This window comes from Ursus maritimus, unplaced genomic scaffold (assembly GCF_017311325.1).
Source record: "Ursus maritimus isolate PB19 unplaced genomic scaffold, ASM1731132v1 scaffold_10, whole genome shotgun sequence".
Lineage (NCBI taxonomy): Eukaryota > Metazoa > Chordata > Mammalia > Carnivora > Ursidae > Ursus > Ursus maritimus.
In genome coordinates this window covers 8942990-8968639 of record NW_024423344.1, presented here as the reverse complement: position 1 = coordinate 8968639, position 25650 = coordinate 8942990, and the positions used below count along the sequence as shown (strand labels likewise).

General features: G+C 42.9%; 1 protein-coding gene across 1 annotated transcript in view; it reads left to right on the top strand.

Moving 5' to 3' along the window:
• FLT1 (fms related receptor tyrosine kinase 1) overlaps positions 1–25650 on the top strand; it is a 171051-nt gene that overhangs the window by 5495 nt on the left and 139906 nt on the right. The window contains exons 2-3 of the mRNA XM_040621859.1: positions 19874–19970; positions 20365–20591. Coding sequence (XP_040477793.1) covers positions 19874–19970; positions 20365–20591 — 324 coding nt within the window. The remainder of the gene's footprint in view (positions 1–19873; positions 19971–20364; positions 20592–25650) is intronic.

Genomic DNA, 25650 nt, shown 5'->3' with positions numbered 1-25650 from the left:
TTTGTGGTTTCTTCTCCTGTAGGTACCCTCCTCTAGGGAACCCATATATATATATATATATATCTACCCTTTCTGGTTGTTTTCTCCTTGCATCCTCACTATTCTGTTTATATGTCTGTCCCCTTGTTGTCTGATCCCCTGGCACCTGGAGGAATGCCTGGCATGGGGGCCCTCAGTAAGCGCTGGCAGGAATCAATGATGCAGCCACACCACCATTTCAAAGAAGAAAGCTCTCGGGGCCAGATAGAATTTATGCCAGTATATTAACGTGCTCCTGCCTGTCCAGCTGGCCTCAGTTGCAGTGAATTGCTTAGAAGGCTTGCTCCCAATGGATAATGTTGGTCTGCGATGATGACATTGAAGTAAGTGGCTAAGATGTAGGACATCAGCTAGGATCTTCAACTCTCGGAGATCTCTCTTTCTTGTAATCCTCTCCTTTTTTGTCCTGATGCTTCACTGGGGACTCGGAGCCACCAAAGCTGGATTTCAGTCTACACAGAAGTTCTGTCTTAGCCTTCGCTGGTGAGGTGGCACTGTGGCTGTGCCCGGCAATGTATTGTACAATTTTTAGAAACAGCAGTGCTCTCAGATTTTATGGTTTGCCTTACTCACCCTTTCACAGACTCAAACCTGAGTCCATGCGTGCTGGGATGTGATATAAACCCCAGTGACAGAGACTGGGCACACTCAGCATTGATGCTCTGTTTCCATAGAGCCATTTGTTATGGGACCAGGCTAGTCTGCCTGAGTTCCTCCTTCCATGGGATGGGTTCTTCTCAACCCTTCATGCAGACAGGTTCCTGGCAGGACCACTCTACGAGGAAGGTGTGAGACATGTTCTAAAAAAAAAACAAAACCCCAGAATCCCATGGTTTCGGATCACAGTGGTGCCTCCCTCCCCCCACCCCCAGCCCCATACTCTGCACATGGCCACAAAGTTATCCCAACCAAGCTGCTCCGATGTGTGTTCCATGGTTCAGCAGCAGCAGCTCCCGGAAACTTAATGAATCCGAGAGCCTGTGTGTTAATAAGTCCACCGATGTTTCATTTGCACATTAAAAATTGAGGACAGATTTTAGTAAAGGAATCTTAGCTCTGGTGTCAGGATCTAATTCCTTTTCATCAACACTCTAGCGATGACCTGTGACCTGTGTGGCTAAGGGACTAGACCCGGACCAGCCAGGAGCCTCTTCTGGCTCCCACATTGTGCTTGTGCCCCCGTCTTCTCCTGGGACACCTGTGTCCTTCTTCAAGACTCTTTTTACAAAATCTTAGACGTGGCTTGGACCTGTAATCACAGGAAACAGAGGTGGTGTCTTGAAGAATACACCATGGTTACCTAAATCATGGGTGGGCAAGATCAAGTTCTTAGAAAATACAGAGTTGGTGAAAAAATAGTAAAAATGGCATTAAATGGATAGGTTTCAACCATAAATAAAAATTTTATGAGGTATTTGCTTTCGGAACAAGGTTAGTTGGTGACATCAAGCAGCGAAGGTAAGTGTCCTTCTCCGGAATCTTAGTTGGCAGGGAGGCGTCACTGTCTCATTCTGTCCTGTTACCCTGATAACAGTTTTTTTGTGCTTCTTACTGGCTTGAAATCCAATGTGTTCGTACTCGTTCTTCCTTGTCTCATATTGCAAATCTTGGCAAATGCGTCTGTCTTTCACAGATTACCGCAGGGCCTACAGGCACTTTTTCTCAGCCGGTCTTCTAACCTATCTAACTGATGGAGTGTGAATGGATTTCCTTTCAAGCTGCAGACCCACCCATGTGGTCCCCACTAGCAAAGCTGTAACAATGATCAGATGCTTGTGTTGAAAGGGCCCTGCAGTGAACCCTATTTAAATGAAAAGCCTTCGCTTTCATTATACACAAATATGAAATGACTTAAACTCAAGGCCACCTTTAGCAAAACCCTGATTAGTAATTAGCCTGCCAGCTGATTTCCATGAAACCCTTCGCCTTTTGCTAGGGTCATGGTCCCCAGCGTTGGCTCTGCCTTAGAATCGTCTGGGGAGCTTTGAAACATCCTTTGCCCTGGCTGCACCCCTTACCAATTTAATCAGCATCTCTTGAGTGGGAGCCAGGCATCAGTAATTTTTAAAGCTCCCAGGTGGTTTCAGTGGGCGGCCGAGGTTAAGAACCTCTTATTTTATCATCCATCCGAATCACCTGGAGAGCTTGCTGCACTGGCGTGCTGGGCCCCACCCCGGAGTTTCTGATGCAGTAGGCCTGGGGCGGGGCCAGGAATTTGCATTTGGAACCGGCTCCCCTGTGTGGCTGATGCATCTCATCCAGAGACCACACTTTGAGAGCCACTGCCCTCGGGGCTGGTTTGAGAGGCCTGGCCGCCTGGGAGGCCCGTGTGCCAATCTGTAAAAGGCTCGAAGTCATCACTAGACATATAACAAGGTAGAGGAAACTACAGGAATCCCTGCCAGGGAGAGTATGTGTTAGCAGCGTGGCAGAAGGAATATTAGGATCGAGGGCTTGGAGCATGTAACCAATACAGGTGGCGAAATTGCCTTCTAAGGGAAGTTGGATCCGGTTGGCAGTTGGGGTATGTGAGTTAGGAGCCGGAACTGAATTGCAGTCTAGACAATAGACCAAATCATAGTCCTTCTCTGCCTTACACCTCGGAGCGCTCAGGCTTTCCTCTATCTAAACATTGGTAAATGTCTACAGAGTCCTGTTGACAGGTGCCGTGCCATCGACCTGTGCTGGGCGCCCACGTACCTTGGGCCAGCCCTGCTACCCTCCAGGATCCCCACGCAATGCGGCCTGAAGCCTCACGATGCTTTGCCTCTGTAACTGAGCTGTGCGGCCTTTATTTCCTTTGCTGGGATCAGTGTCCCCCACTTAGGTGGCTGAATTCTTCCCCTTTGGTTCTTCTGACTTTCATGGTCTGTCCCCATGGGTGAGAAGAGTCGCTGTTTGGCTGGAAATGGAGCCAGCCACCCCTTGTGCAGAACCGTGTGCTGGAAACTTTCTTGTGAAACATCAAGAATCCAAGCTGCATCTCCTTCCCTGAGAGCATCTAAGGGTGCCTGTGGGGTGCTCCATTTGGACACTTACTGCTCAAATATAGAAAGAACAGATCTTTTATGCACTCCCACTACTGAATCACTGTCTAAGGGGCTGAGTCATGATAGCGTTTGTATCTGTCATCTCTTGCGATGTCATAGGTTGCCCCAAAACGAATGGCCTTAAACAATAATTCATTATGCCTGCCTGAGTCTGTGGGTTAGGAATTTGGGCGGGTCTCATCTGGATCCTGCATGGAGCTGTCATCAGCTGGCACTTCCAGTAGGACCGAGGCGCCGGCTGTCACCGGGTCTCCCTCCACGCACGGTGTTTGGCCATTCCGCAGTGTAGTCCAGGCTTCTTCATGTGGAGGCAGAGGCGGTCCAAGAGGTGGAAGCTTCAAGGCCGCTGAAGGCCTGGACTTTGCCATTCCTCCACCACCACTCTGCCACATCCGATTGGTAAAGGGGGGTCCTAACTCAGAGTCAAGGCGTGCGGGAACGGCTCCTCTCTCGGAGGCAGTAGCTGCATGATATTGGGGCCGTGGTTTTCAATCCACCACCCACTGCTAGCACGGTTAGCTGCTTCTTTCCAGTCTAGCTATTAGGCTGGCACTTGGCCAAGAAAATAAGTAACAATTCCTTGGCCCTTCTAAACACTGCCTGCGATGGAGACAGCTGGTCCAATGGAAGAGCTTCTATTTCCTAAATCTTATGATTAGGGCACATCGGCCATGGTGAAGGTGTCATGCCATGGTGGGGCTGCTGGCCTCTAAGGAGCACGGTGACACCAGCAAGGAAGCACAGCCGATCCTCCGATTCTGAGCGTGGCCAGCCCTGCAGCCTCGTGTACTTACAGGATCTCTGAGGGAGCACGTGCTTCTGGAAGATGTGGGAGGCTGTATGCTTTGAGGAAAGGAGAAAGGAGGGAACTAACCCCTACGGATTGTCAGGCACTTTGGTTGACATCTATGATTTGACTTAGTCCCGAGAGGTAGGTACAGTGCTCTCAAATATGCAGAACCCCGGGCCGACATAAAGACTGGCCCTAAGATCACGGGAGTGGTAAGTAAAGCTGGAATGAGTCCCGACTGCCCAGCCCCCCTGCCTGCCATGCCGTACAGCCTAAATGAAAAGGGGACAAGGAAAAGAGCATCGATGAGAATGGGCTGGTCTTCCCCTTCTTTCAAAACTCTCTCTCCTTGGAGTTTTGCCATCCCCCAAGAATGTGAGACGCCCCTGCTACTCCAGCCTGAGGCGGCCTCGGCAGATTCCGCTGCTGCGTGAGGCAGACACCAGCGACGTCTCCATTGAGACGGGAATTGTGATCACGTGGGTTTTCTGATCAAGAACCTTCCAAAAAATTCAAGTCAGAAAAGGATCCCCAAAGTCAATAAGAACATGATTTTTTTTTTTTTTAAAGATTTATTTATTTTAGGGAGAGAAAGCGGTGGGGAGGGGCTGAGGGAAAGGGAGAGAGAAACTCAAGCAGACTCCACACTGAGCAGGGAGCCTGGCGCGGGGCTCAGTCTCACGACCTTGAGATCATGACCTGAGCCAAAACCAAGGGTCAGACACTTGACTGACTATACCACCCAGGACCCCTTTTTAAGTGTCTTTCTTAAGAATATGAGTTTATATGGGTTTTCAAACTGCTCTCCTGCATGTGGCTTCACACTAAATCAGATTAGAGATGAGCCAAACCAGCCCTTTGGTTCTGGAAAAGTTCTTATCAGGAAGGGTCTCTGAAAAAGCTGGGGCTGCCCTCTGCCAGATTGCTTCCAGGAATCAAATGTCTACTTCTCTGGACACCTCTTAGATCCCAGAAACCTCAAAGATTGGCAGCTTTTCCTTAATGAGGCTGGAGTATAGGCAGGGATCCACAGGTACTGGGGGAGGGGGAGGGCACATGTACTGAGCCCCTCCTAAGCACAGGCTCTGTATGTGGCAGCTCAAATGAACTTTTTCATAACTATCCAATGTGTGTACTTTTAACTTTGTTTATTGTGGATTGAAACCCCGAGGCTCAGGGAAACTGGGTGATTTACTGAGGATCACACACTTCATGAGTGTCCAGCCCAGGATTTAAACCAGGTCATTCTGATTTTGAAATTGGTACCTTTCCCACCAACATGTACCCAACATACTTGAATGACAAAAATCTAGGAATTAAGGAAAACCGAAGCGTTTGGCTTCTGGGGTTTAGCTTCTGTGAGAAAAGCACAACTGTCTGAGAGCATTCTCCTAGAGGGAGTTACTTTTCAGTGTAGGTTGGACCCAGCACAGGCTTTCCTTTCTTTTTTCTTTCTTTGTCTCTTTCTTTCTTCAAAGCAATTTTCACATATACAGCGGGGTTAACGATAGTCATCACGTTGTACATTACATCTCCAGATGGTTTACCTTGCTGACTGACAGTCCTCATGACGTTATCAAAAATGAAAGCGTTTTTTCAAACCCCGTTGTGCCTCGGGTCTCTCCTCCTCCACTAGCTCATTCCTTTCAGATATTCACGCCTGCAAGAAGTCGAGAAAGAGGAAAAAGTGTTTTCCTTCTTCCTTGATCAGTGACTTGGAGAGGGACGCTTTTCGATACCAGAATATGGCTGTGTTCATCCAAATCTGAGAAAAACCCTGTCTTGCCACCTTTTATTGTTCATTCCAAGCCAAGAGTGGAAAATGTGGTCCAATGGGTAGATGCCTTGGATGGAAATTATAAGGACTGGTGATATATATACGGTTTGATTTTTTTATTATTGTATTCTTTTTCTAAGTTGGCATTAGAGCAACTAAAAGTAGATGTAAACACTTGGAAAGGCAGGGTCGTATTAGAGGAGACTACAAACAATTTGAAAAGGCAGTGTAAACTCTCATTATGGCATTTCGCCTGTGATTAATGGTATTGTTTTCTTTTTGGAAAACACTGTTTAACTCTCTTTTCCATTTAATGTCTCCTGCTGGATCACATTTTTGTTCTCTGTTCTTTGGAAATGTTTATAGCTTCGAAATCTTTTCCATAGGGAATTCTGCTAGAACTAGGGGAAAAAAAAAAAAAACTGCTTGGGAATTGAGCAATTGTATTGTCCCAGGATGGACCGTGTGTACCTATAACTTCTGGAGGGTTAGAGAATATTTGGCACACATCCTTGATGTACAAATTAGCAGCAATTCTACCACACACTCCCCCATCCCATTCCCTGTCCTCAAAACTGGTCAATGAGAAATAGGCTATGCAAAGTATTTGTCACACACAGTCACTTGGAAGGCAAATGGGAAATTCAGGAAACTAACAGCAAATGCTGATTTTCAGAAATTTCTCTCTCATCTCAGCCTGTCTCGACTGACCTTGAACTTCGTGATTCTATATCTGGCTATCTCTTTTTAGGGACAGTGAAATTCTAAAATGTTGAGATCGAGTTGGTTTGGATGTAAAGCACAATCCAGGCAGATGGGCATGGGATTGCCTTGCTGGGATAACCCACTCACCATTTTGGGAGAGTCTTAAGGACAAACTTGGGATGGGAAGTGTCTTTTAAGGAATATATTTTCTTAGAACGTTTTGGACTGCTATACTTTCTGCTGTGATTTCATAAGGAAAAGCATGAGTCATAACAAATGTGATTCTCCTGATACCTGTTTCATAATCAGTCATCATTCTAGGTTCATGTGCAACTTTCCATGGAAGTCAAGCATGTGCAGAAGACTTTTTTTTTGAAGGCTATTTTATTTTAGAACATTTTAACATATTCATTTAAAAGGTACTCAAGCATCCTCATTAATTAACCCATTACATTTTATTTCAAGATATAAACACGGTTGTGTTCATTGTGCTATATGTTTGCCATTGAATAAGTGTCTTAGTTTGTGACGTTAACTGAATTTTACTGAAATGAATCACTTGAGTTAGTGAATTCATGACTCCCTCAAAAATATGTCTTTGAAAACAAGCTATACATAGTTATGAGGTGATCTCTGTTTGTTGACTCTCTTCGTATTCACCGAATCTACTTCTAGATGAATCATGACCTAAGAGACTGCTCAGGGCTGAGAGCCCTTCCAAAGGAAGTGCTTGTTTCTGTTTCAGCTTCCCAGCTCTGAATCCTGTACAGTACCTAGTACACAGTAGTCACTCAATAAATGCTGGTTGAACTGACTGAAACTTTATCCTAGCCATTCCTCTGGTTCTCAGAGGCCCTTGCAGGAGTCATGGTTCCACAGTGGTTCACTTTCTAAGAACCTATGGGGGAGTGTGGGTGAAGGAGGTGGGCAGAAATCTGCCCAAGAGCTGGCAGTCAATCTCCCAGCACATCTGTAATGTTCCGTTCCTTCCTTGAGGGCATCCTCTCATTCCAGTGACCCCTTTCTTGTCTTTGGCTGAGCTGGCCATGTTCTCCTGAACTGAATCTAGACCTAGGATTCAAACAGAGGATTTAAGCTGCCCAGCCACTAAAGAAATGGTTCCCAAGAGATCTTTTCTTTGGATGAGCCCTCCTGGTGGGAAATTCTTAGTTGGTCAAGCACAGAAGCCTGACCTTTGATTGGGAACCTGAATTTCTAGGTACACCAAGTCAGCTAAAGATATTAGGTGATGTTACTGCCCCTGCTACTGCTTTTGTCCTCTTGGATAAGGACATTTGGGTTGGAAACGATTTCCTCTTGGCTCTGCACCATCCCCAGGGTAAACTTAGGAAGACAAAAGGGGTGAGGAGGAGGGACAAGTTCAGTCCTGGTTAATGAAATCATGCAGATGAAAACTCATCATTTTCTTTTATTCCTCTCATCGCTTCACCGCCATCAGAGGCCTTGTCCATGATTTCAAAAAGCGTAGCATGACCTGGGCAGATCTTCTAGAGACTGTTCCTTTGTGGCTTTTATTCTGGTGGCAAGTAAAGTCAGATAAGTGCCCCATATAAAACAAACCCGGGGCATTGTCCCTCAGCAAAGAGGTCAAGGAAAGCAGAGTTGTATGGTCAAGGGAGTTAGTAGTTGGTAAAGGAAAACAGTTTTCTAAAAGTAAAGATGAAGCTTTAGAGGGTTTGAAGATTCACACACTCATTCTTCGGGTCTTACCTTCAACTAGACTTCTGTGAGAACGTCCCTCACTCCCCGGGCTGGACTAGCTTCCCCACATCTGGTACTTCGCTATGATAACACATAAATATAATGTAATTTTATGTTTATATAGAAAGTAATTTGTGAGTAGGAAATTACATATGTCTACCTTTACTTGTTGGTTTATCTGTCGTCCAGCTAAGTTATAAGCACTTTAAAGAAAGCATTCTTGTGTCTCTTGTTTATCATTGTATCCTTCTCTTAGTATATGTTGAAAATATTACATGAAGGAATAAATGCTGAGGTTAAAGATCAGAGAAATCTACAAGGTGAGGGGTGAGAGAAAGGGGTCATATCAGGAATGTAGTGGGGGAAGAAAACCAGGGTTGGCTGGCCATAAAAGAGAGATAAGAAGGACAGATAAATGAAGAGAACAAGTTCCCATATTCCTGGGATCATCGTTGAGAGTCCAGCTCTTAAACCAGTGCATCAGTCTCATCTCGGGGAGTTGGTGGCTTAACTTTATAAGGACAGCTCCAGGACAAGGGACCTTCCTCCCTTTCTACAGAGTTCTTCCTTCTGGTTTTATGTAACTTCTGCTTATTGATTTTGGGCTCGTCCTCTGGAGTCAGCTGATTCATAAGTTATTTTAAAGCCTATTAGAGGCGCCTGGGTGGCTCAGTTGGTTAAGTGTCTGCCTTTGGCTCAGATCATGATCCCCAAATACCAGAATGTTCAGCAGGGAGTCTGCTTCTCCCTCTGCTCCTCATCCCCACCCCCGCCGGCTTGTGCTGTCTCTCTGTCTCTCTCAAATAAATAAATAAAATCTTAAAAAAAAAAAAAAATAAAGCCTGTTAGGTTGATGGGCAAGTGGTAGCAGAAATCGGTGTTGTGTTTTATTTTTTTCTTCCATCTGTGCTGTGATATCTTGGATGATATCAGACCTGCTAATTCTAGAAACAAAATTCTAGGTTAAGTTAATGAGAGCGTATGAGTAAAAATGCCCGGAGAATTAACATTCTCCCAGTTTGGGGTATAAATGACTTTAAAATCTTTTATGAATATTTGTAAGGATGCCCTTGCTATCACATATTGAAGTGAATGAAAAACATTCAGTAAATTATTTCTTTAAAAATTGAGATTCTTCTGCTGGAAGCGTACTGCCTTTAGTGGGTTACTTTCCCTTCCAGAATCTTGGCTCTCAGCAAAACTTGTAGAACATTATTCCATCTGAGAGAAGATTTTTTAACAGTTGGTGAAATCTTAGGAAGATTACAAACATTTACTGTGTAAATTAAGCAAGTCTTAAGAAAACATGAAAATTAAAGAAGCCAGAATTAAAACGAATAGTTCAGTCATCATAGGCATCCCATTGTCTAAGCGGGACTAGTCTCCAAAATGCATAATGAAAAGCAATTGTATTTCAAATTGTTTAATTTAGAAGGAAACTGATTTTGACAACAGAAACACAATGGTCAGGAATAGTGTTTTAATGAGCCTTAGAAAGTATGCTAACATCGCTTTCAAAAACTCAATTCCCCTATGATGGATAACTTCATCGCACACACTTGGCTATTTAAATCTCAAAGGTCAGAGGGTTTGTGTATATTATTGGTTACAAAGGCGGAGATCTCTCCACTTGTCTCTTAGGGAGGGAATTTATAAAGCACCTCCTTCATAGACCGTCTGAAACACTCCAGCAAAAAGTTCTCTGAGTAGCTTAGGCTTCATGAACTGGATCAGCGTGAGCCTAAAATGAACACGAGAACCTTATCACACTCTGCCTGCCAATGTTGTTTTATTTCTTCTGTTTTTATGTGCAAAGCAAATGCTGTTTTGTCATTATTTGTAATAGATTACGAAGTTGAAGAATATATGAAAAGAAGAGACCAGACGGAGTTTAGCTTTTCCTTGCTGCCTAGCTAGAGTTAAGGTGCACTCTTGCCTGCCTGCCTGCTTGCTGCCTACCCTTCTTCAGTTTATTATACACCTGTTTTAAGGCATTATTTTGGATTCAGAATGCAAACCTCACACAATGCATTTTTATGGTTACTTAACAGCATCGCAGCACACAACTCCATGATATACTCATTTTTTTTCCCAGGAAGAACTGTGTGGGCATCTGCAGATTATTTGTCTGTTATAACACATTATAGGCAGTAGCTACTCTACAATTTAAAAGTTCCACTTCCTGTTCTTCTGCTGTAATCATTCTAGGACGAGGTCCTGTATTGAATGGATAAAATGTTTCTCACATCTTCTCTGGGCTGCTTTCCTTCCTGATGGAACCCACGGGGATCTAAGTAAATACCATGCCCTTGAAATTCGGGTACCTGTTCCCATCATCTCCACTGACGCCTGGCCCTTTGGCAACGAGCACTAATGGACACAGAGCATTTGATAAAATATTTGGTGGTAGACCATACTGTAATCCTAAGGTCATGCAGAATGGGGAAAGCTTTGGATGGTAAGTTGTGGGTTGTATGCACGCTGTACTAGGCTTCCAGACTGATCATTGTTGGTTTGTTTGCATGTGTATAAAGGTCTTAACCATTTAAAGATTTTTGTTATTGAAGTATAGTTGACGGACCATGTTACGTTAGTTTCTGGAATAATTGCTTATTTAAGAATAATATACCTTATAGGATAGGTACCAATAGGATACCTTTGGCAGAGCTGAAACTTGGATTTCTAAATAAGAAATGGGAGATGAGAAGGCTGAGGCTAAGACACTTCAAGCCTTTTATTAATGCTACTACAGTTCCTGATAATGCAACTCAATCCACATGCTCTCCTGCCTAGAAGCATTCTGTCACTGACCACACTGCAATGTTCTAGAGAGCTGAGACTCTAAAGAGGACGCACCAATGCTGAAAGAGGAACAAAACACTTACTTCCATCAAACCCACTATCGTGTATTTCATCTTGCATGTGTTGCGTGTGTTTTCATCGAAATGGCACCTCGACTGAGCAATCTCTTTTCGGGTGTTCGTAACCTGAAATTTAATACATTCTGAATTTCAGCTGTTCCTAGCCTGAAAATGAGTACATTCTGGCCTGAAATCGCTTGTGAGTCAGTACGAGCAATAGAAGGCTGTTGGTGATTACAATCCCATTTATACGAGGTGGCATCCGGCCAAGTCGCCCACAGCCCTCTGAACAGTAACACTGGGTAAGAACAGAGGCCGATGGTGATACGCTCCCAATGTAGTGTGTTTCCTGCTCCTGACAGAGAAACACGACCTCACAGACAAAACCTTTCTGCATTTTTCGGGGGGAACGTTGTTCTGTTCCTCTCCCTTTGCATAACCAGATGAAGGTCTACCAGACTTCTCCACTAAATACTTTCCAAGCTATGTCTCATGCCGTGTCAACCAGATCTTGACCCTTGCTCCAGGCAGCTCAGATAACTTCCATGGCATCGTGTGGTGGATTGAAATGACATGCTGTTAGACAGCTCTGTGGAGGTGGTTTTTGAACTCGTTCAATAAAAGGGCGGCAGTGTGGGAGTCGAGCGTTTTTTGGAAAAAGTTACCTCCTTGGTCGGCAGGAGATTTCTCACTGACCAGCCTTAATTAACTCTGATGTCACATGAAAAGGAGCTGTGCACGGGTACAGGTCATTGGGAGGGTAGACTCCTGATGGTAGCCCGGTGACAGGCCTGATGATAAATGAAGACGTCCTGTTAAACCATGACCCTCCGAGAAGCCAGTGTCCAGGGAAAAGCTCAGAGAGGTACACGGAAGATGTGCCCCTCGTAAATGTTGATAGTAGGAATGTCGAAGTTATTAGAGTACTTTTCTCCTGGTCAACATCTTAAACCACACAGAATTTTCTCTTTTAAATAACTTTGTAAAAGAGAAATGAGTAAAGCCGATAACTCACGCATGGATAAGGTGCAGACTGTCCAAGTTCTGGTTATTTTGGACATCGGCCACGTCCCTTGCTAATAGCATGGTGTCCTCTGTGCCTTGCGCTGCAAAAGCTGTTTATGGATTTTGTCAACTGACCATTAAAATACAAATTGTAAGATGGCTATAAAACACACTACAGCAGAATTATTCAAATGAAGGTATCTCTAGGGTGAGGCGAACACTGCTGAAATTAAACATGTAACTAATTTCTACACTTGTTTTTTTACACTTGAATTCGAGACATAAATGCTATGTAAATGACTATTTTAAATTTTCTACGAAAGCATGGAGATCAGACTCTTGACACTTCAAATCTAATGATTTGGGGATTCCTTTGAATAGCAAAAACTCTAAAGCAAGAAGCCAGTGAATTCTTTTCGCAGGTCCTTGCGGTAAAATAGTGAGTTTAAGGTCATGTAAAGACATAAAGGACAATAGCAAGTCCCTGGGATTAGCAACTTTCTACAACTTAAATGTATGGTTGCTGGACAGCAGCTGCTTCTCCATTACCCTAAAATCTGAAATAGCCTGTATTTGACCATCGGAAAGTTGCAAATTATCTTATCAACATAAGAAATTACTCAGCAGTAAATCAGAGCTTCTCGCTATTGCGTAATACGTTGTCAATTTCCAAATCCCAGCCAAAAAGAGCTTTCCCTTAAGCCTAAAACAACGGAGACCACAACTCAAACACCTCCCCCCAAAACCTCTTTCACTTCTCTACCTGCTTCCTCCCCACCCCTCAAACAAACTTGACGTTTTCACAGAGAGAAAAGTGTGCACATCCAAATAGATAGGGGTGTACATGTATTTAGGATAACGGCCTTTTTTCTTTAGGGTTTTCCTTGACTGGATGCCAGTTGTTTTGGGGGGAAAAAACATCTTGAAAACGAATATCATGCCTAATCATGGGACTCAAGCTCTGCAGCTGCCATGCAAATCCCTGGGGCTTTCCTATCTTGGTTGTGGTCTGTTGGTAGATGGAATAGGGACCGTTGGTCTTTCTCCATCATGCCAGAAACGTGCAACGTGCACGTTATAATGCTTTCCATCAAAGCCTACGCTGTCAGCTTAGCTAGTGGTGTGGTCTGCATTTAAGATAGCCATTCTGATAGGGCATCTGGTTATAATGTACACTTCGTATTACCTGACAAATGCTTTAATAGAGGCACAACACAGAGGTTGAGACCAAGATTTAGCTTTTTATTAAGCACTAGAAGCACTGTAAAAATTAACAGCCCAAACAAAAATTGTGGTAGTTTCTAGAAAGTTGGTTCACCTGCAATTGCATTCTTAACCTTTCTCTCAGCCTTGCCACCAACCAGAAAGAGTCTATAAAATTTAGTCCGTGAGACTTAAGCTTTTAATAACCTACATCTTGGGGAAAGAATATCTTCTTTTATTATGAATTATGTTTAATTAACCTCACACAACCTTGGTAAAGGCTCATGGTCTTAAAATCGAATTTTGGAAACATGATACTTGGGAATTTATACTTAGATAAAGAGGTCGTTTATCATGTAGGATTATGTACTATTGAAAACATGGTATGCAAAATCAAAGACAGATGCATCTCATTTGAAATAAATCTAATATACAAAGCTTTGCATTAAGAAAATAAATCAGAAGTCAATTTTAACATAAAAGGAAACACCAACAGGTTTCTTCAGAGAACTCTGAACAACATAATTTTCAGTGTGACTCAAATTGCTAGAATTCCAATTTAAATGGTTAAAATTCAAAATATGCCATTAGAAGTGACTTAAAATTAACATCAGATTAAATTTAAAAGGTTGTAATTTGGGGAAACTGAGTTTTTTCAATATGTTTGTAAAAGTTCTAGTACGGAAAGAGCGATGTTATTGAGCACGAAGGAAACATGATTTCTCTCAAATCAGCCTTCTAAAGCTTTAAGCTGGAAAAAGAACTAGTATAAAATCTGATACCGATGGGGTCATGGGTGGCAGCAAAGTCAAAAATAGTTCCATATTCTGTGTCTTCAACTGATCTCTGTGATTACTTTAGTCATAAAGTTTTTTTAGAAAATCAGTTTTATTGAGGTGAAATTCACATACCATAAAACTCACCATTTTATTTTATTTTATTATAAGATTTTATTTATTTGACAGAGAGAGAGGGAGCACAAGGAGGCCGAGTGGCAGGCAGAGGGAGAGGGAGAAGCAGGCTCCCCGCTGAGCAGAGAGCCCAAGGCAGGGATCGATCCCAGGACCTTGGGACATGACCTGAGCCAAAGGCAGATTGTTTAACCAAATGAACCACCCAGATGCCCCCAAACTCACCATTTTAAATTGTATCATTCGATGCTTTTTAAATGTATTCAGAACTAGGCAACTGTCGCCATCTAATTTTAGAATATTTTCACCACCCCAGAAAGAAACCCCAAACCAGCTATTAGTCACTCCCCATCCCCCTTCTCCCCCAGCCCCTGGCCACCACTAACGTACTTTCTGTTTCTGTGAATTGCCTATACTAGACATTTCATACAAATGGAATCATAAAATATGTGGCCTTTTGTAACGGGCTGCTTTTACTTAGCATAGTGTTTTTGTTTTGGGTTCCGGAATTAGAGTAATTTCTTTTCTCACGGTCTGGAAGTTGCAAGTCCAAATTTAAGGTGTCGGAAGGTTTCGTTTCTTCGGAGGCCTCTCTCTGTGGCTTGTAGACAGCCGCCTTCTCCCTGTGTCCTCAAAGGTCTTTCCTCTGTGCACCAGCATATTTTTAAGGGTCACCTGTGTTATAGCACGTATAAGTACTTCATTCTTTCTTATTGCCAAGTAATATTCCATTTATGGACACATTACATTTTGTTTATCCATTCGTCATTGATAGACGTTAGGGTTGTTTCCACTTTTTGGCCGCTATGAGTAATCCTGCTGTAGGTACACATTTGTGTGCCAGTTTTTATGTGGACATATGTTTTTAGTTCTCTTGGATAGAGACCTACATACCTAGGAGTGGAATTGCTGGGTTGTATGTTTAACCATTTGAGGAACTGCCATGCTGTGTTTCAAAGTGATTGTACCATTTTACAATCTGACCAGCAATACGTGAGGGCTCCAGGGTCCCCACAGGCTCGCCAGCACTTGTTATTGTCTGTCTTTTTAATTTAATCGAACCTAGGAAGTATGAAGTGAAGTGGTATCTCACTGTGGTTTTGATTTGTATTTTCCTGCATTTTTTCCAGCATGTAATGTTCATGTGCTTATTGGCCATTTATAAAGCTTCTTTGGAAAAGGGTCTATTCAGATCCTTTGTCCATTTTTTAAATTGGGTCGTCTTTTTATTCTTCATAATTATTTTTTTATGTGATTTCTAACTTGTACATTGGTATCAATTACTGTAATCTCAGGATCGCAGAATTTTTAGGTTGGAAGGAATTCTCAAAATCTCAGGCTATCCCCCTCTATTGACAGATGAAGAATCTGAGGCTTAGGTCCATGCCCATGGCCACAGCAGAGCTAGTGAGTAGCTGAACTGGGGAGATTACTGACTACATCAAAAAGGGAAAAACGTAGACGTTTCATGACTTGTACTTGGCTAAGTCCCCTTCCTTGCAGAGATTCACCCTTGGAGTTCAGTATAGTAGAGGTGAAGGAACGGGTGGCATCTGGAAGGAAGAGGAGCTAAGAGGTTTGTCTTGAAGTTGTAGTCGGCTAATAAGAACACTGTTTTTACATAGGTCAGTAAAAACAGCAGTTTCCTAATGATGCTTTTAGTCCAACCCTCCATAGCGTCTTTTCTCTCAGTCTTAAAAGTGGTAGGCAGGGCCGTCTGGTTCCTAATGACCAACGTGCTCCATCAGTATCCCGCAGAGTAGTTTCAAGAAAGAGCCTCACTCATTTGGGCTTTGGCTTTGATTGCAAAATAAAGCCATACTTTACTTGGAACTGTACTCATTCTTCCCCCTGAAGTCAAAGAGAGCACTCTATTTTGCGTAACAAAATGAAGGGGAATGGAGAGTCGTGATTTAGAACAGTCTGGATATGGGCTTTCCAGCAGAGGTTTGGCCTGGGGCGAGGGAAGGGATTTTTGTCCGCGAGTTATAACATTCTATTCTCTGTCCCCCTACCAGACAATACAGAACAGACAGACAGTGAGGAAAATAGTCAGACAAGAATACTACCAGTTTCAGTGGTCGCCCACGTCCATTGCCTTTGAGGGGTATTATACCGCAATGCTTCATAGCTTATTCTAACGAGCGTGCGATAAAGCCCACCTCCACGTCTGCAGGGCTTTTTGCTTTGTTATTTAAATAATAACTTTCCTGACAGAAGGACATCTCTTTGCCTCTCTCATGACCGCAGTAGTCCCCCCCTCCCCCATGTGTGGTTTTGCTCTCCACGGTTTTGGTCACCTGAGGTCAGCTGTGGCTCAGAAGCAGTGATCCTCCTTCTGACGTAAGGTCAGAAGGTCATTAACAGCCTAATGCTCCGTCACAGTGCCCACGTCGTCCACCTCCCTTCGTCTCATCCCGTAGGCATTTTATCATCTCCCATCACCGTGAGAAGGGGGAGTGACGTACCTAAGATATTTTGAGAGCGAGAGACCGCCTTCACATGACTTGTCTTACAGTGTGTTGTTATAATTGGTCGATTTTATTATGAGTTATTGCTAATCTCTTACTGCGCCAACTTTACAAATTAAACTGTGTCGTAGGTGTGGGCGTATAGGAAAAAACTCAGTATCTGTCCTGTTTGGTACTGGTGTGGTTTCAGGCATCCACGGGAGCTCTTGGAACGTGTCCCTGCGGCTGAGAGGAGACTGCTGTCTGTTCTAGTGGATTTTGATGAAAACAGGGGTTCACAGACCACCTAATTCACTGAGGGGACAATAATATGTTTCAGCCACACATTGAGGCTACCGTGGCCAACAGTGGAAAGTTCTGATCCCCGTCTGCACTTCACAAGGGGAGAATCCCTGTTAAATTCTAGCATCCACCCTTGGAAATGAAGTTTCCTGTGGATTTGTTTCTAATTGGGCAACGTGACTCTGAGCTACTTGCTGAGAAGAGCAAACCGATTTTCACGTGGTGTGGCGGTGTATATGGATATGTGCATGTTTGTATTTTCCTTTTTATGTATGTCACTGCTGAAATGGAGAAAAGTGCTGACCTACTGCAGATACTCAAAAAACGTTAGATCTTCATTACCCAAGTGGGTGCCTGGACGTTAAATTGCTTCAAAGAAATGTTTTAAGGCCTAATGTGATTTCAGAGCATTTGAGGAATAAATATTTCGCTTTTCTTTTTCCCTGTTCATTTTCCTGTTAAACTGTAGTCTTGGCACCTCCATTAATCTTTATGAAGAACGATGGTATACTCACAGTGTCCAGTTACTTGGAAATACTTTCCTTCTGCTTCTCCTTTCCTCTGTTGAATCAACTTCTTTAATCTAGCTTCCTCATTCTGAGTGCAAAATTCATTGATGTCAGTGGAGACTAATAATAAAATAAAATATTTTTCTTAGCATTTTCCCCCTAAACTTTCCAGTAACTCTTATTTTCTGTGTCTTATTTAACCCTCAGTTGTGTTGCTTTCTTCTCGTGGGAGGATGGAATGGGGAGTACAGAGAGGAGCGTGTGGGTGGCGTATTCTTTAGGGGATCTTCTCTATATAACATTCCCCTCAGCTGTGATTTGGGTGGGTCTTTGCGGTCAGATCTTCTTTCTGATAAGGGTCAGGAGTATTGGTTTTCTAGGGTGCTGATAAAGAGTCAAATGATTTGGAAACAGAACTAGCAGGCAGTGAGGTTCACCTCATGTCATGAAAAGGGAGGCTTCTTTCCCCTGACTTCTCCTGGATGAGAAAACATACCATCTCCGCATAAACCACAGAGATCGCTCTCAGTCATGCCAGAATTTTCCGCAGGAAACTTTGTTGGATTTTTTCCAGCACACAAACAACTACTTAGTGAAATCTCCAGAATTCCATGCCATAAAGAAGGGCAGAAACTATTCTGGCCTGGGAATTTTTTTTAGGATAGGTGTTATCCGTTTCTGGCTGTGGCTTTAGAAAATCTTAGTGTTCCCAGGGACCGCTGATTTTTAGCCGTCAGGAAATTCATGGAGATGAATAAAGTACAAAATGCTTCACTAGGTATCTGAATGGGTTGATTTGTTCTATGGGGTTACTTGATAGACCAATTGGATCTACATGAAACAGTGATTTTAATTTAAATTAGTTAATATCAAGTCATTTTTCCCCAGCTGTAATTTGATACCAGAACCTATTGTGTATAAAAAGTTTCTTTTACATTAATTTATATCACCAGCAACATCAGAAATGCAGATTGAGTTAATGTAATGTCTTTGCAATTACATCTCAACAAAATACTCTGGCAGCAGTGGGGGGAAGCAGTTCTGCTAGGTGGCAGTGACCGGGCATCGGCCCCACGTCAAGGCAGCACCGCCACTTAGATGACCCAGCTCTGGATCCATGCACCACACCTGCAAGGTAGATGGTGGATTTTCCGGTTTTACGCCTGAGGATACTAAGGAGCAACAATGAAGGAAGTCCAAGGCCATGCAGCTAGTAAATGGAGAAATTAATCTTCAAATGCAGAGTTTTAAACTGAGCCTAGCTTTCTTTGTGATACTAGGACCCACAAGTAACGCTAGAGAGCACTGCTAGACTTAGCCGGGGAATTCGACATGTGTATCTCATCTCATAGATCTGTGATCTAACATAAAAGCCTAGAGGATTCAGCTCAGTCTTCTATCCTGAATTCCACTGCATGAACCTATTTTTTAAGTAAAAAAAAGTATTCCCAAAGATTGGCTGCAAGATTGGCTTAACTTTTCTTCTAAGAATATCTGTCCCCTCACCCTTGTCCCTGCTAATCCTGGGCCCCTGATCTCCTGCGCCTGCCAGGCATCTGCACCTGCCTGTGCGGGGGTGGGGGTGGGGAGGAAGAGGTGGGAGAGATCCTGATTGGTATTTATTGGGATGAGGCCATGCCCAACGCCGCTTCAGGAGAGGATCACCCCCTATAACACCAGTGGCTCCAAGGATCATGGGATTGGAAATGTCAGAAATGGAGTCAGAGATCCAAGGTCATCTAGCCCGGTCTCTCATTTTACAGATGAGAGAACTGAGCTCTGGAGGGAGAGGTGGCTTAGCTAGTGTCGCACAGAGTCCTTAGGGTGGATATTGTTATCGTGTTGTGCAGAGATGTGTAGATTTCCAGGCACTTTCGCTTGGCTTATCTCATTATCTCACAACATTCCCCATGAAGTATGCTTGTCAAATGTCACGTAGGGGTGAATAGTTCCCTTTTTTCCTTTCCATTATAGAGGGAACTTGGAGATTATGTAAGACAAACCAAAAGGCTTCTAAAACTGATTTTGGTCTATAATTGGTTTTCCAAAAGAGGAAACTGATTCAGAAAGAGAAATGATTCGCCCAAAATATCACGGCCTTACTAATCACTGAGCTACGTCTAGAACCCAGGAAGTTTCTATACTTTGTATTTGGAAAAGAAGATCAGCCAGGCCTGTATGACCAGATGGTCCACCATGGTAGAAGTTCAGTTTTGAATGACACTGACATTTAATCCTGAGAGTTTTTAATGTTACTTTATATTCTTAACATGGCTGCATTTAGAAACATGTTTGAATCTATTAATGTTCTAAATCAATGGGTTTGGATATTATTTAAATCATTTGGGAAAGTAGGACATGTAATATTTGTGAACAAGGCTTGGACTAGAAAAAATTTGTGAATTTAGAGAATTTAATATTACATGTACCTTTTTGCAGATCCAAGTAAGTTAAAGATTAAAAGTTACCTTCACCCAAAGATAGGACTTAAAAAAAAAAAATGAGAAGGCAATTTGCAAATAATACATTTCCAAAATTTGTTTTCCAGGATCTAGTTCAGGTTCAAAATTAAAAGGTCCTGAACTGAGTTTAAAAGGCACCCAGCACGTCATGCAAGCAGGCCAGACACTGTATCTCAAATGTAGGTAAGTGACTGTGTTGGTTTGGGGATAACCTCGTTGCCTTTTCTAAGGCAGAATCATTCCCTGGCAGAGTAGAAGGGTCGCCTCTCAGAGAACAAAGGTGGGGAGGGGACGTATGTGGTCGCTTGTAAGCTGCCAAGTGCAAGCCATATGTATCCAGCCCGCTGCACAAGGAGAGACTCAGCTCACTCAAGGGGAAACAGGGAAGGGATGCCCTGAACGAACATCTTTGCATATTTCTCCGAGCTGTTTAAAAGCTTTCTAAATGTGTTGCTTCTCTGTAAAGAAGAAGAGGACTGCATTTCAAGGCCCTCAGAATAGCGCTTCCTAATGAAATGGATGCTTAGGACCTGGCCCCAGCCCTAACTGTGTTTTGTTTTCTTATCTGTGATTGCAGAGGGGAAGCAGCCCATTCATGGTCTTTGCCTGAAACAGTGAGAAAGGAAAGCAAAAGGCTGAGCATCACTAAATCTGCCTGTGGAAGGAATGGCAAACAGTTCTGCAGTACTTTGACCTTGAACACGGCTCAGGCAAACCACACTGGCTTCTATAGCTGCAAATATCTATCTATACCTGCTTCAAAGAAGAAGAAAACAGAATCTACAATCTATATATTTATTAATGGTAGGATTTCCATTTTCTACATTCTATTTGTTATCGCTTTGCAGTGGGTTATAAATCCATCCTGATCCCTTGGAAAGTGGTCATTCCTAGTGATGAAGGAAACAGTCCAGGAAAGAGCTTCTGCCCTGGAAACTGGTGGAATGCATTTCTTGAGGGTCAGTTTCAACCATGATTTTCAAGGACGGGTAGTCAATTATGTGTTCCCTGCAGGGACAGACTCTTGTCTATTTCGTTCAAAGTTGTATGCATAGCACCTAGAATAGTGACTGGCATGTAGCATAGCTGGATGAATAAATGACAAGATTTTAGTTCTATTTCTTAATTATCTAGAAGAGCAAAACAGAATACAAGATTTTTTTTGTCCTTTAGCACAACTGCATTCACTTGTATGTCAGAATTGTAAAATATTGTTCTTTCTACTAAATTTATAAATATAATGTTGCTCATGTCCCTTGAATGTTACAGCATTGGTTCCAGTTGATAATGTTGTATTATTTCGTGTTCATTAAGCAAGTATTATAATGACATAGGAGCTGGCACATATCATTATATTGTAGAAAGGGCCATAGGTAAAAATGAATCGTTTTTCAATTATAGTTTTTACGGTACTGTTTTTCACTCCTTGGAGAATGAACATATGAAGTGATACTCAGGGGAAAGAAATGCAAAACCCTTAAAGAAATACCAATTGACAGGAGAAATGGATGCCCGAGAAAGAATAAGGCAAATGCCCTGTCATTTTGTTCTTTCCTGTTTATCAGTTCCAGCCAATTTCCAAAACTCATTGAATGGGATTTTAAAAAACAACAACAACAACAAAAACCCCAAGGCTCTAGAGAACACAAAGCAAAATTAGTAGACACCTCATGCACAAAATCAAGTTAAGAAACAAAACAGAGCAAGCAACCACCAGCGTCAGTAGCCTGAATATACAGTATGGTGGGTCCCCTTCCTGGTGAGCCTTTGCATGGGAGGCAAAATAACAGAATTACGTTTTGGCAGGATTCTTTAATTTTTGAAATAAGGCAACTAGACGGTGTTTTACCCAAGCATGACATGTAATACTCCAGATTCCGGGCTCCTGTGTTAGGAGACAGTGGAGCAGCTGTATGATATTGCCAGGAACATTTTCTTTTTTTAACTTTTATCAGCTTGATTGAGACTGAGCCACTTTTCTGCATTCTGTTCTTCCAAACTCCTGTTTTTACATTCTGCATTTTTCCGGGGAGGGGGGTGGAAGGGGGAGGGGGTAGATAACAACTTACTAGCAGTTTGCCATCATAGGAATGTAGCCAGTGTACTTCAAAGTCAGAGGGAGAGGTTGGCCTGGGATCTTGGCTTGGGGAAGTCAGCCCATGTCCAAAGGAGGGAAGAGAGGGTGGCAGGCAGGAAATGGGGCAGAGTGGAAAAGGTGCAGAGCAGGGACGGAGACTTCCAGAGAGGTACTTTTGCAGCTCAGGGAGAAAGCAGACACAAAGCTTGATAGTGGTGGAAAAAGTCTTATACTCAGCCATCTGTTCTCTTTTTCTAGTTCCACATAGTATGTTATGTTCTTTCTGGCACTGGCCAAGGAAAGAAAACACTTTTATTCCCAGCTCTCCAGGGGAAAGGGGGAAAATTCATTCATACTAAAATTCTCATAAAACTTTCTCCTGTGGGTTTATCAGAGTCTGACTTGCAAATCAAATACTTAAATGAGTAAAAAAAAAAAACCAAACAAACAAAAAACCCCCAAAAAATCTTTTTTTTTTTTCTAAAAAATAATGTTCAGTTATTTTCACCTTTACCTCCTGCCTCCTACATGCCTATTAAACTGGACTCTGAATGGTAATGTCAGTTTTGTAGTCTTTCCTGATAGTGATGTTGATCTCAAAACCCACTTTCCTGAAGTCCAAGGTAGCTGTGATATAATTTATTAAGCAACTGTAACTTTTTCAAATTGCCTAACATTTTATGCATTTCATATTTTCATTATTGTATCAATTCCTTTGAAAAAAGTTGGTCTTTTTTTTTTTTAAGATTTTATTTATTTATTCATGAGAGACACAGAGAGAGAGAGAGAGAGAGGCAGAGAGGAAGAGGCAGAGGGAGAAGCAGGCTCCCTGCTCCGATGTGGAACTCGATCCCAGGACCCTGGGATCATGATGTGAGCCGAAGGCAGATGCTTAACCAAGACTGAGCCACCCAGGGTCCCCGAAAATGCTTTCATTTTAATTGAATACTTGCTACATTGCAGGTTTAATTTCATTCAGGGCCACAAAGCTTGTCCCCCGATGACTCAGAATTGTCTCTAGGATTAATAAAACTCCAACCAGTTCCTGATACACAGCTGCTATTACTCACTAGGTACTGACTGCTTATCACTTATTTATTACTGTTGAATATTTACTTTAGAGCTCATTGTTCTGTTTGGAGAATTTCTGCCCTGATAAGCATCTATGGATGTATTGGCATTTCTCTTTGATTTCCCATGAAGTTGAGAAACAGTGTTAGATAAATCTTTTGAAAAAGACGTAGATTTATAGTCTGATAGGGTTCCAAGAAAAGAATCAGGGCTGTGCAGCTTTGTCTGTGTAGAGCTAGCATGTGAACTATAACCAAAGTATCATCTAGACATCGTCGATTGCCTGCTGGGTAAGAGGCACATTTCCCACCTGAGCACTGATTCGGATATAACATCTGATAGGTGGTGTACAAAGAAATAAACATCACCACTTTGGCATTACAGCTTGTATAAATCCACCAAGCCTCTGACATAATCCATTACATCAATTTAATTATTCAAGTAATTATATTTAACCACTTTAATTACTGAATTGTCTGGTAAATTACAATTTCCTTTAATGTAATAACTTCTTACATTTGTAAGAAGTTTCGTTTAAACAAATGGTTTTGTTTACATTATGCCATTTAATTCCCCCAACAACCCCATGAAGCATTCCTCTCTTTATTTTACAAGCGAAGAACCAAAGATCCACTTCACATCGAGGCTACCTGGGGAGTGACTGGAAAAGTATTAGCCGAGTAAGGTAGTCAGATTTTTCCTTTCAGATTCTCAGTGGTGGGAGGAGATCCAGAGAGGGCAAGACAGAGGCGGGAAGACCAGGGATGGGGCTGCTGTGTGCACCGATGCAGGAGAGCTGGTAGTCTAAGGTCACTCTGAGAGCCATGGGGAAAGAGAAGTTGGGGGCTGGAGGGATTTAGCTGGCCTTCGTGAGTGGTTGGGTCGTGGTGAGTGAGGGAGAGGAGTCAGAGACTCTCAGAATTCTGGAGGGGTATCCGGGCAGCTTGTACCCATTGCTAAGTACAGCTTTGTCTCACTAAATTACATTGATGTGAAGACAGTCGTCCTTCTCTCTTGGTATACCCTTGGCTTGGTCTTGATACATGGCTGTTGAATGGCAGTAGCTAAAAAAATACTATATACTTTTTAGAAAATTGCTTATATAAAATGAATGGCAATCCCCCCATAGTTACAGCTACAGAATTTTGGGTCATAAAGAAAAACAAATTGTGAAGCATTCTGTGATGCTTTGCTAATTGCGGAAAAGAAAGCTTTCTGGATGAAGACTAATGTAAGGGCTACTTAGGTGGTGTTCGTCCCTGTTGCAGAGAAGGAATGCTCTTGCATGGCTTTTCTGACCCTCTGGTGTACATGAGGAATTGGCCCCAGCTCAGCCTTTCCTAAAAGTTGGAGGATTTCTTTGAAATTATTATTGTAATATATGAGTTGTGTCCACAAAATAAGAACGCTGAGCAGGAGAGTTTTTAATGGCATCTCCGAAGTATGTAATATTTTGTCAGCGTCTCCGGTTTAGTTAGGAAGACCTTGAACTTAGCATGCTGAGCTCCCCACACTGTGAAGCCAGCCTGAATTCCTCCTCTCTCCACAACAAAGCCTTTCAGGGCTCCTTAAAGTATAATGTCTTCTCTTGAAAAAAATATATAATCAAAAAGGGAAAAAAATGGATGTGTGTGTGTGTGTTATCGTTGGGTGGATATCTTTTATCTCTTTCCTGTAAGAGAAACTCGTCTCTTTTTTTTTTTGCTTCTCTTTACCTGATTGTTTTTCTCTCTGAATCTATGAAAGCAAATGGGTTAGAGCATTTTCCTGACTGAGTTTTCCTCCATTGGTTTTCTCATTTGTGTCAAACTGATGAGATGGGCATAGCAGCTTAATTTTAGGTTAAAAAGAAAGAAATAAATAAAAATAAAAAAAATTGTCAGACCCACTGGGTTCGATCCCAGGACCCTGAGATCATGAACCTGAGCCGAAGGCAGACGCTGAACCAACCGAGCCACCCAGGAGCCCCACACTATGGTGTTTTTTGCACCTCACTTCTGAAGCAGAGGTGTGCAGAGAACTCAGTAGTGGAGGTAACCCCTCTCCTCCTGTTGATGGGTCTGCTCTGTGGCTGTGTGGTTCTGCACACCAAAGTCCTGGAATCCTGCTTCCCACCAATAGGTCTGACCCTGGAGGTGCCGTGGGCGGATGGAATCTGTTTGCAGACATGTTACACACCTGCTGTTGCTTGTTCTGCGGGAGGCACAAAGAGCAAAGTTAGGGGATCTTAGGATTTTGGAGTCCCCGTGGCCTAAGACCATGACTCAGAATAGATTTGTGAGCATTTTTAAATGCACAGGCTTAACTTTTTTAGAGAATAACTGTGGTTCACAAGTGGGTCTTTCTAGGGAGTGACGAGGACTCCTCCAACAGTCCTTCCGGAGGGCACCGTGCCGATGTTCGGCGAAGCCCGCACGTTCTGTTCCAGCACTGCCCTCCGTTGGGTGCCTTCCCCGGTCTCGTGCACGGCAGGGCCCACGGGAGATGCTCAGTCGACACTGCTTAGCTGGGTGATGTCTGAGCAGCTGGGGTTTGTTGCCTCCTTTGCCATCCCGGTATGGCAAGTTCAACCCGCAGAGCCATGATAACGTTGGGGGACTTCAATGAAAACGGTAACGATCCGCAGATGCACTTCTGTAAGCCTTGCGGCCTCCTCTCTTGCGCTGTAGTGATGACGGCATTTGTCAGGTGGCTTGCACAAGGGATTTTCGTCCT